General features: G+C 46.6%; 1 protein-coding gene across 1 annotated transcript; it reads right to left on the reverse strand.

Moving 5' to 3' along the window:
• Positions 1-630: 630 nt before the first annotated feature.
• Positions 631-6,177, reverse strand: LOC125529103 (E3 ubiquitin-protein ligase WAV3). Its single transcript, XM_087526084.1, has 3 exons — positions 5,896-6,177; positions 4,584-4,676; positions 631-2,326 (listed from the first exon to the last, which is right to left on the reverse strand). The coding sequence occupies exons 1-3, from the start codon at positions 6,142-6,144 to the stop codon at positions 968-970; spliced, it is 1,701 nt and encodes a 566-aa protein (XP_087382210.1). The 5' UTR covers positions 6,145-6,177; the 3' UTR covers positions 631-967.
• Positions 6,178-11,908: the final 5,731 nt, after the last annotated feature.

The following is an 11,908-nucleotide window of genomic DNA, read 5'->3' on the forward strand; positions in this document are numbered from 1 at the left end:
CAGATTATTATAACGTCTGCAACACCAAATTTGTTACATTGGATTTGTCAACAAAAATATTTACGTGTATAATACTATAAATATTAGCATTTTTTTTGTATATTTGGTCAAACATAAAAGAAGTTTGACTGAGAACAAAACTAAAACTTCAACTAATTTGGAACAGAGGGAGTACAAAATAAGAAAAGAAAATAAGGTATAGCGTTGTAATATATCAGTATAAGAGGGGATGAAGTGAGGTTGCAAATAAATAAACAATGTGGGTGTGACAATGAACACATTTTTTTTTAAAAAAAATTGACATTTGTAAAATGCATTTTTGGCGCACAGGAGCATATGCTCCCTAGAGCCGAATTGGATTTCCAAACAGTGTGCATCTTTAACACTTGTTGCCCAAGGATTGTAGCTGGAAGGCATCAGAAGACAATTGGAGCCAAAAATTCAAAATAGTGGCACTAAACTTGTATAAAAATAAAAATAATTATGAGTATAAAGATGATTGTTTATGAAACTCTCGAGTTGAATTTCATGCACGTTGCTCGTATGACACACTGAAACATGGGCCCAAGGGCACATGTCAGTGGGGCACTGAATGTCATGTTCTCAAACTTGAATTATGAGATTGACATATACAACAACAAAGATACATTGCATTGCTTGGCACACCACTTGATGGCATTCACATTCATAATCTTCGGTCCTGGAGCTTTTTTCATTTGATCCATACACACAAACACAAAACACACTGGACAAGGACAGAAAGAAAAGCCTCTGCACACATATTGGACAACATGGATGGACTCTGAACCCACAACAAAAGCCAAGAAAAGAATAACAAACACTTCCCTGAAATGCTTGCAAGAATGCAAAAGAAAGAACCAACAAGAATCACATTTTGGTCAAACTGGTAACCAGACTTTGTGTTCAGCCGATCATCAAGCTCCTCCACCTCTTCAATCACTCACTCTCAGGATCTGTACACGTTGAAATGCTTCGCCCATCGCCGCGCCATGAACGGGTCAAGGTGATCCCAGCTCTCGGCGCAGCAGCTGCTCCTCCTCTCGCCGCCGATGCTCGTCCCCATGTCACGGCCCCCGCAGTACCTGCTGTCGCTCTTCTCCTCAAAGCCGACAGCGACCTCACCCGTCCTTGAACGGTCCTCTCTTCCACCCTCCAGGTAGCTGTAACCAACCAGTATGAAGCCACAGTCTGCCACAAGGTCAAGCGGGATCCTCCTCTCCTCACCACCCCTCAGCTCCCCTAGCCTCACCACTCCACCATGCTCCCCTATCCTCAGGTGGGTGTCGCCTATGACACCGCCGAGCAACCGTGCAAGTAGCTCCTCAAATTCATGCATCACGAAGCTGTTCTGCACCCCGAAGCCGAGCCCGACATGGAACTGGTGAACCGGGATGCTCGCACGGTTCATGTCTACCCCAGCATAGCTGCGTATTGGATGATCAGAGAGGTGAAGAATGCAGTTGCTTGGGTTCTGGTGTGCCCGGTCCTCTAGTATCTTCAGACCCTTCTGCAAAGCCCCTACTGGATCAATTCCACCAACAGAGCAGAGGTGTTCGATGACCTGCAATGCCATTCGTTTACCATGGGAGGACATCCGACGCAAGGGGAAGGCACGAGTTGCAGTGGTGGCATTTGTGACAATGGCCAACCGGTCAATTGCGCGCATGGAGAAGACAACCAGTGCCACTGCCTGCTTCAACAGCCTCAGGTGTGGCCCATTAGGGCTGGCAACCAAGACCAAGTCCATGGCTGGCTGTGGTGCTAGGCTGACTGAGAGGTAAGCACGCCTTTGCACACTTGGTGAAGCAATCTGCGGTGGTGAAACCATGGAGGAGCCGCTGTAGCTGTACTGGCTGTGCTGCTGTGGTGGCATCATGCGTCCACAAGGGTAGTGTCCGAGGGCATGATGGTGAGCTGCCACCGGAGACGGGATAAGGGCGAAGCGCAGGCATGGATCAACATGCTCAGTCAGAGTGTAAGGCTCAACAGGGTCATCATCGTTGTAGCGGGTAGCACGGATGGAGGACCTTCGGTTGACACGGGATGTCGCAATGTTGTCATCAAGGATGCGAAGGATTGGATCAGACTGGTTGTGCAGCAATGGCGGCACCTTCAGGTCACGTGGCAGCTGAGACCACTGCGCACGGCAGATCGGGCATGTAACATTGCCATGTCTGATGTTGGAGGCAATGCACAAGAAGTGGAAAGAGTGGGAGCACTGGGCTGTGAATATCGCTGGCCTGTCACAGTTGTCAATGCCACTGCTGCTGGTGCTGAGGGCCTCCAAACATATTGCACAGAAGTTCTGCATATAAATATAGTACAGTTAATATACGGGATCTGAGAAAATGTGGGATCAGATTAGAATGTAAACCTGCTGTACATACAAGTAAGCAATAAAGAGAATCACTACAGCTTGGATTTGGTGGGAAACAAAACACTGTAAACTATTCATTCTAGAACAAGTTGAGCATATGCTAAAGGAAGGATTTTGCAAGATCAGAAAATAATATCTGCTTCATTTGACGCTTCAATTTAACATACACATATCTAAAATGGAGGAAATACCGTTCTCGTAAATCCAAATATGACCTGATTAACACCCTATCAGATAGTATGTCTGATACATGGCAACCGTTCATAGGTCGCAAGCTGGAATATACTCCCTCCGTTCCAAATTACTCGTCGCAGAAATGGATGTATCTAGAACTAAAATACATCTAGATACATCCATACCTACGACAAGTAATTCGGAACGGAGGGAGTATTTAGATAACCAAAATATGAAATGAAGAATATGTTCTGCATTGTGTGTCCAGTGAATGTTTTAACCAACCAAAAGCCCCTTACAAATTATACACGAAGCAACCTCAGTGTTCCTGCTTTAGAACACTGCCTCAGGGCATAAGGTGATTAGGCATGTCATATATTTATTTGGCTTATCAATTGTGCCTCTATATTGGTTACAAATAGCTCAAACACAAGTCCCTCGAAGCTATCCTGCTAAATGTTATCAAGGTTCCCAAGTTCCTGCAGCCTGTTGAGATTGCAACAAAGTTGGGCAAAACAATTCGAGAGACAAAAATCTATTGTACTGAAGAACACTGTTAAGTATCGACTGTGCTTGTTAGATACCAACTCAACTAACTACTCACAGAATACCAACTAGAGGAGATATGATATCACCCACAGTGCATCCTGGGGGGGGGGGGGGGGGGGGGGGAGGGCTCAGGCTCAAGCCTCATGGGGAGCTATGCAACGCCATTCAGGCCCTGACTTCAAGCCAACTAAGAAACAATGGGCTATTATGTTGACCCCAACAGTTCAGAAGCAAAATTCCATTTATTGGTGGTTAATGTTGAAATTTACAAAATTAGAATAGCAGCAAGAGCTTGATTGTTGTTAACATAGTGATGTTAGGGATAAGCACTAGCGCCATGTAGCACCAAGGTTAATTGGATCTTGACATGATAGACACCAAGATCATGGTATAATAACAAGGATGACAACATGTAGGCCGGGGGCTTTCCTCCTATTCGAAAAAAAAGTGTAATATGCATGTTCACAACTTTACCAATAGTCTCTGTTACACAATTCAAACAGTGCATTATTCGTTAGTCTTTGAGAAATGTGCACAGTAACGACATATGCCCTGTTGATTGTCAATTCACCATAGGTATCAATAATAAGATATTCATAGGCTATTGTTTGCACTGTTATGCACCATTAGCCCATCAGGGAGACAAGTATCATGCCATCTGGGAGACGATATGATTGTTCATCGATAGCCACAAAAAAGTACCAAGGCTCCAACACATCCAAAGAAAGGTTAGGGACACTAACATAGTCTATCAGTAGCACCGCAAAAACAAAAAGTCTATCAATAGATATTATATCGTGGATGACCATGCAACCCATCCATGTGCACTAAAGGAATTATAATCAGACTTTTTATTTAATTGAAACAATGTCATTTTTTCCAAAGTACTTAAGACACAAGGTTGTAGAGATAGCAACAGCTAACCTCAGAAGCCTAGATCATTGTGAATCGAAGGATGCCAGATATAAGTCAGTTCACCAGAATCTAAGTTGTCAAAATGACCGCCATTCGATTTTTTTCCGTGTCAAAAAGGGGGAAATAACTTATCTTGGTGATATTCACCTCTTACCCACCTCAATATCACGATTTTCTACAGGAGGAAAGTGAGAACTTATTGGGGTGGACTAAGTGAAGTGAAACCCACAAGATCAAGATTTCCGTTCGCAATCCCATCTCCTACCCTAAGTTCTCCTTTTAGCTTGTCTCTTGCTATCTCGGTTTGTTGCAACCTGATAGTAGGTAAGCATGTCCCTGATCTCTTCACAGGTAAATTGGTGGATGCATCTAAAAACAACTACCTATGCTTTAGTAGAGAAAACAGACAGCTCCCACATATATATAAAAATAGAAAAGCTGCATTATCGAAATTAAGAAGAGGGCCGGTGGTCCAAATGGAACAAGAAAATAAAGAAAGGAAAAGGAAAGATGTAGTAGTAGTAAGTGGGCATAGAGCTGGTGGTACCTTGTCAGCCATTCTAGTGCTGGTCGGCTCCTCCAGCTTTTCCTGTTCTCCATCACTGCTGCCTGCGGGCGCATTCACTGCTGAACATGAGATCTGCATATGCATTACAAGCCTCAATTCTTGATAGCAAATAACAAATTTCTATTTAGCAAGACCGTTGACTGTTGGAACAAAGATAAAGAGGGGAAAGGTTAGCCACTCTGTATACTGTATTTTACACCTCAATTTCTATGTACCTATCAATGATATTTAAGATCCAGACAGATATAGAAGAAAATGTTTGGTTCAAAGAGAAACTGTACACACACGCATAGCCACCAACAACCCATGTAGTACATCTTATCTAAACACAAGTACAATGCTGAAACATTAGCACCGCCAACAGTCAAGTTACTGGAGAAACATTATTTATTTTCAGTCTGGTGTAAAGATACACCAGAAAGCGGATAATAGCTAGAGACAATTGCTCAGTTCCAAGAAAACACACACACACAGAGAAAAAGAACATGTTGGAAGAAGAGAGAAACATGGGTAAAATGAATTAAAAATCAGCGAAGACAAAATATGGTCTTCGTGTCTTGTGCGGTGCGGGTTGCAGCAAACCATGAACGGACCAAAGATTCAGAGAACTGAAAAACAAAATGGCCGTTCGACTACAGAACAAATTCAGATACAACTTTTTTCATAGATACAAAATTTCAGTGGGACGTCTAGATCTATTTTTGGTTGGGGGTGTAAATGGACCACAGGAACGGTACGTCGGATGCGCAAAAATTTCCCAAGGTGCTACTAGTACAAAGATGGAATGGGAGAGGGCTAGAACAATCATTTCCATAAATGAGTGGACAGTACCTAGAACACATGGCTGGGCACGCGGTACTGTTGGAATAGGAAGGAGAAGAAAATGCAACAGGCGTGCTCCTGTTGATTCAACTTGTTAAAACTTGGGAATTTACTGAGCTTCGTCAGAAATTTTCTTGGAGAGAAGATCACCGAAACCAGCTAGGAAGCGAGGCATTTGCAAGAATCCTCTCCTCCCGTTGAGATTTGAGAAAGAAGGGGAAAACACCAGAAATCGTTTTCAGAACCAAGATTAAGAAAGGAACATGAAACCGCCTGCTTAGTGCTTACTGACGTGAGAGAGAGAGAGAAGAAACCAAAAGCACCCAAAACCAGGTCATAGCTCACAAACCGATGAGATGGCTAGAAACCAAAACTTATCTATCCCCAGCCCAGAGGAAGAAGAAAAAGAGCTTCTCTGATGAAATGTGGAGAGAGAGGGAGAGGGAGAGGGAGAGAGAGAGAGTATTACGGTCTTGGGAGGCGGCGGGGAGGGAGAGGCGGCATGGGAGGAGAAGAAGGAGGCGCAGGAGAGGCCGATCCGCTTGGCCGCCGCCCGCCGCCACCTCGCCAGCGTGCCTTCGCCGCCGCATCCCCCCGCCATTGCTCGCTGCCCCCCCTGAGCTACAGCGCCATAGGCCCTCCCTGCCCTGTTTCTTGCTGTCCTAGGTGGTGGTGTAAACGCCCCTGCTTTGGCTGCCTTGTGGTTCTTGTACTCCATGGACCGAAGGGGCCAAAGGTCATGCCGTCATGGACTCATCATACTTTCTCTCTTTCCATCTCCTAGTGAGTGAGCAGAGTTGACAATTTCAGTATGGCCCTTGTCATATCCCCATTTGGATTTTAAGCCCTTGGAAAACAAAGGAACGGCCACCTTGTCGGCGTCTAGAACTCTAGATTACTCCCGAGGGTGTTTATGAAAAAAGAAGAGTACTTTAGCGGTGGGTGCATTCCGAATTCTAAATCATCTGAACGCCTTTATGCAAACCGTCCTTGCTTGCTGAGCTGCTGCTCGCTGTGGTCCCACCCCTGCGTCTGCCTTTTTCCTTGGGCACGGAAAGGACAGTTTAAAACGCATGCGTAGCGTACTGACTTTGGATGATCGGTTTTCTTGAAAACTAGCCTAGCTTGGATTATCAGAGGTTCACATTCACTGGCAACCCTGGCAAATTTGGAGCAAAGGCTTGAACTGGAGGAAACATAAATCTTTGATTGTAATTTGAAGAAGAAGAAAAATCTCCTTTTATACTTTGGCGGTGTGGAATGACCGTCAACTACGAAGCATCTGCGACAACTTCTTCGATCTCAAGATCTACCGGCTCAATCTCTCGAAGATGCTTGTAGAGGTGAATTATACATGGTGTGTTCATAGAGATGACTGTGTGTGCATGTAAGAGCAACTTCAATGGGCCGACCCAAACGGATAGTGATTTCGTCCGCTTTTTGTCCGTTTGGGTCGGCCAAACGAACACGGATGCCCGCTTCCGCATTTGGGTCGGCGCGTGCGTCCAACGCTGGCCTGAGACCCATTTTGACGACGCCAAAAAAAATGAATGCATGCATATTAAAAAAAAGAAAAACAGCATTAATTAAACATTAAAGCCGGCCACAAAGTCTGGCAAGAGTCCACGCGTCCACATTTGCATTAAAAAAACAGCCTAAACTACGAGGCGGCGCGCTGCCCTAGGCGTCGTCGTCGTCCTCGGGGTCCGTGAGGTCGATGAGCGTCGGCACCGGCCCGGCCCGGCCCAGGCGAACGCCGTGTTCCAGAGCGCCGCATGTCGGGCTGTGCTGGGGCGGGGGGGGGGGGGGGGGGGGGGTGCGGCCGCCTGTGCAGCCGCGGCCTGGCGCGCTGCTCCTCCTCGAGGTCGCGCTCGAGCATCTCCTCGTACTCGCCGCGACGACGCTCCTCTGCCAGCCGGGCGCTGGCGCCACATCTCGAGGTACGCCTGCTCCTGCGCCGGCGTTGCCCCCAGCCAAACCGGTGCCGCGGACACCCACTCGCGCACCACTCCTGTTCAGGAGAAGCGCGCGATGGCTCGGGCTCGGGCTCGGGCTCGGCTCCGGCTTGATGGGGGACGGCGGGGCCACCGGCGGCACCACGTTGTCGCCCGCCGCGGAGAGGGCAAGGGCCTGCGCCATTGCCGCCTCGTACCGGGCCTCCTCTGCCGCCTCTGCTCTGCGCCGCTCGTCCTCCTCGCTCTCCCGGTAGACGGCCGCAAGGGCTGCCTGGTAGGCGTCCTCCGTCGCCTGGTCCTCCTCGCGGACGACGAGCGCCGGTGGCGGCGACCTCCGATCGACCTCGCGCACGCCCCGTCGCCTCGCCTCCTCGTGCTCGAAGGCGAACCACCTCGCCTAGTTGGGCGAGTCAGTTGCGTAGGCGGGGTCGCTGCGCTGCTCCGGCGTCAGTAGCGCCCGCCGGTGCCACACCTCCTCCGCGTGAGCACGAGCTGACCGCAGCGCCGCCGGCACTGGGATCCTATCTGGATCCAGATGCCAGTCGTGCGGCAGCGTCACGTCGGGATACGGCAGAGATTGGCGGTGCTGCCAGTGCCACTCCGCCTGGTGCACTGGCACGTTCACGCGCTGCCTCTACCGGCGAGGTGCCGACGCCGGCGGAGGCGTGAGGAAAGGGGTGGCGGGGGCCTTGCCCTTGGCCTTGCTGCCGCTGGCGCCGGAGAAGAGGCCCATCTCGCTGTGGTTGTGGTGGCTAGGGTTTGCCGGCGATGAGGGAGCAAAGGTGGGCAGATATGGACGGCGAGTTTGGACGAGGACGGCCCCGCCGCACGGTCGGCTTAAAAAAGGACGAGCGCCGTCGCTGACGCGTGGGCCCGTCGTCATAAATTAAGCTGACCGCGTGGCCAGCGGGTAGTTGGACAGCCGCCATGTGGGGACGCGGCGGATAGCGAGAAGGCACGCGAAGCGTCCGTTCAACATCGGCGCCGACGCATTTACGACATAAATTTAGGCCGCAAATGCGTCGACGCGGACGTGATTTGGGTTTGGGTCGGTGCATTGGGCCGCCATTTTTATCCGCACCGACCCAAACGAACACAGGCGGATGAAATGGGTCGGCCTTTTGGAGTTGCTCTAAGTATCTGCGTGTTTTTCAAAAATAGATAGGATGGCCTCAAATAACAACTTAGTACATTATGTGGAAAAAGAAATAAAGTGTCATGTTCTCTTAGATGAGAAATTATCTCGTGGAAACCAAGTAAAAATGAGAACACCGTGGAAACACTACAGTGATGTTTCATAAACATGTGAAATTTAAAATCCAATTTTATATTCAATTTGACCTACCGAAGAAACAAACTCAACAAAAAAAAATCACCACGACATGCCACTGTACATTAAAGAACTCGTCTTCATACCTCCCAAATGAATGTAAGTTCAGACTGGACATGTCTATAATCATCACCTCCCTAAAATCAACTCTAGCAGAGTGGTCATTGTGAATTGACTGTAAATGACATGACAACTCCTTAATCTTGCTAGGAAAGTATCAGGTGCTAGCTACCATGCTACCATTTTCTAAGAAACACATTTCCAAAACAAATTTTGAGCGTTCACAAGACATATGTTTACACTTTGCAAAAAGTTCAAATAAAAATCAAAATACACATCATGAAAGAAAAAGACAAATCCAAATCTAAATAGTATTATTCCCTTCATTCCACAATGTAGTGCTTCCTCTATCATTGTGCTTCAACTTTGACTATAAATTTAACTATTAAGACCGATTGCGGCGGGGGCAAAAGTTATATCAATGAATTCGTATTCGAAAGAAGTTTTTAATTACGTAATTTTTTCTCCCACCGCAGTCGGTCTCGTTCGTTAAATTTATGGTCAAAGTTCGACCTCGGGAAGCGTGGGCGCACTATAGTTTGAAATGGGGGAGTATCATTTTGACTTTTTGTTTTTCTGTGACACTATTCATGCTGATTTTTCTTTCCTTTTTTGTTTCTCATTGTGGGTTTTGAATTTTGACTTGAACTTTTTACATATTGTAAACACATCCCTTCTAAACACTCTCATTTTTTTCAATTTTTTAAACATTAAATTTTTGTAAAAAAAAGATGATAGCAACATGGAAGCACCTAATGTGTTGGAGCATAGGATATCTACCCCGCTCTTAGACCGAGTACAATAAGGTGATGTACTAGGTGGTTGTAAGACTTGAAATATTATTTTGTTGTTAAGTTGGAGAAAAAAAAAGAGAAGCGGGTTACAGATTAACAACCGGCTACAGCACATGCTCCTAAGCGTTATGTGAGAGAATGAGATGGGTCATGCATCAATAAAGTAACACATATTTATATATATCTATTGTATTTACTAGTTATAAGCTTGACTATATATGATGTGATAGCATCATATAGCCTACTATGAACCACGTTCTCAGAGCAAGTACAATAGGAGGCTTATAGCCCGCTTACATGGCAATTTTGCTTATACGCAGGAGAGAGATATGAAAAAGTAAGGGGAGTGGGCTCTCATGTAAGGGCATCCCAAGGTGGACCCACAAACCGCCTGCATCCGTCCAGACTGCGCTGTCCGGACCGAGAAAGTCATCCAACGCGGGTCTGTATCGGTAAGTGGGGCGGTCCGGACGCGATTTCCCAAATTTGAGACAAAAATGGGGGAGGTTTGCGGGAGTTCGGACACCCGAAACATAGGACTCCGACACCCCCGACCCACCCATTCCCCCACCAGGTCCCATTTCCTTCCACTTCGCCCTGTCTCCCCCTTGCTTTGCATCCGCACCCTCCACCTCTGTCGCCGCCGCTGTACGTCTCCTATCACCATAGAGGCATTGCCAGACGTCCGCAACCAGCATCGACGCGCCCGCTCGCCGTTACGACGGAGCTTTCCACCCTGGAGCCATTTGTACCCAGGCACACTCTACCCCCTATGGACGACCTCCATGGCAGATACCACACTCGGCAGGTGTTCGGTCAAATGCCATTGAGCTTTATTTTCAAATGCTATGTCGCTTTGTAGAGTACACAGGATGACCAGCTACTCGACCATGAAGGATGAGTTGTTGTGCAATGCGTGGTTGGCCGTATCCATGGATTTCATAGGCAGGAGCAGAGGGGAACCCTTCCGGGAGCAAGTGCATGAGAAGTTTCACGCACGAAAGCACATTGCGCACTACGACATGCACATCATTCAACCACGCAACGTGAGGTCGTTGTCGTATCGCTGGCACGCTATCCAGATCAGTGTCACCAAGTTTTGTAACGTGGTTCGTCAGCTAGGCAAGGTGGCCACTGCATACAACAGAGGACGAGATCGTAAGTTTTTCTTCATATTGCTCAACTTGTTGATTGATTCATTTACTCAATGTTGGTCTACATGTTATATGTAGCCCGCACACGCTGCCGTGGTGTACCACAGGATAGAGGGACGACCATTTACGTGCACACACTGTTGGATGAAGTTGAAGGGGGAGTATGCGTGAGGCGACATGATCCGTTCATGAAAAACTCGTTGGACATCCAGGATCTAATCGAAGTTGAGACCTTATTGTACCAGACTTAATTTTCATGGTATGTATAGATGATTTGTGCTATTTTTTTATCCAAAATTTGATGAATATCTGCATGGTTGCCGTTGGAGATGCCTAAACGTTAAAGAGCCTATGCACGTGCTTCTAGACAATTGAAATAAATATGAAAAAAATAGAAAGAAGATGAGAAAAAGTATTATTTATGGCCAATTTTGTTGTATGAGTGACTGTAAAAAGTATAAGTGATATACTCCCTCCGTTCATAAATATAAGTCTTTATAAAGATTTCACTATGAACTACATACATATGTATATAGATGTATTTTAGAGTGTAGATTCACTTATTTTGCTCCATACGTAGTCCATAGTGAAATTTCTATAAAGATTTATATTTAGGAACGGAGGGAGTAGATGATATGACAATATTCGTATAGGCAGCGGTTGGTTGTAGTATTAGACTAGTCACAATGGGGAGTAACTTAGACCAGTAACATCACATTTTACTAGGCCATGTTACTATCTTCACAGTGGGTAGTAACATATTGTATGTGTGTTGTCATGTTATGGTTCATTTACTAGCATATAGACTCATATTGTCTTGATATATGTGATGTTACAGTAACTAGCTAAGTTACCATCATCACCTCTCTCATCATTAAATATGGGTCACACAAGCAAAATTATCTTGAAAAATGTGATGTTACTAGTGATGTTACTTCAACTGTGGCCAGTCTTAACGATGCTGTTAGCAGGAGTAGCAGTCTAGTGGAGCAGCGTGGGCTGTGAAGCATGGCCGCCATTCAAGTTCAGCACAGTCTGTGAGGCAGTCGGTCAGAGTGGCGCAGCGCCCAATAAGTCCAGTGGAAGCCTTTTCTTTTCCTTTCTTTAGCTCGTCTCTTGTCTTGTTCTTTCGTTAGCCCTTTTCTTTTATTTCACCACAACAACTTCCACTGGGAGTGGTGCACGCTCT

The sequence above is a fragment of the Triticum urartu genome, chromosome 5A, assembly GCF_056163025.1.
Source record: "Triticum urartu cultivar PI428250 chromosome 5A, HENAU_Tu73, whole genome shotgun sequence".
Taxonomy (NCBI): Eukaryota; Viridiplantae; Streptophyta; class Magnoliopsida; order Poales; family Poaceae; genus Triticum; species Triticum urartu.

Coding starts and splice junctions, on each gene's coding strand:
- LOC125529103 (XM_087526084.1), bottom strand. CDS start 6,144: ATGGAGTACAAGAACCACAAGGCAGCCAAAGCAGGGGCGTTTACACCA. Junction 4,677..5,895: donor CCCCGCCGCCTCCCAAGACC/GTAATACTCTCT, acceptor ATGCATATGCAG/ATCTCATGTTCAGCAGTGAA. Junction 2,327..4,583: donor GCACTAGAATGGCTGACAAG/GTACCACCAGCT, acceptor ATTTATATGCAG/AACTTCTGTGCAATATGTTT.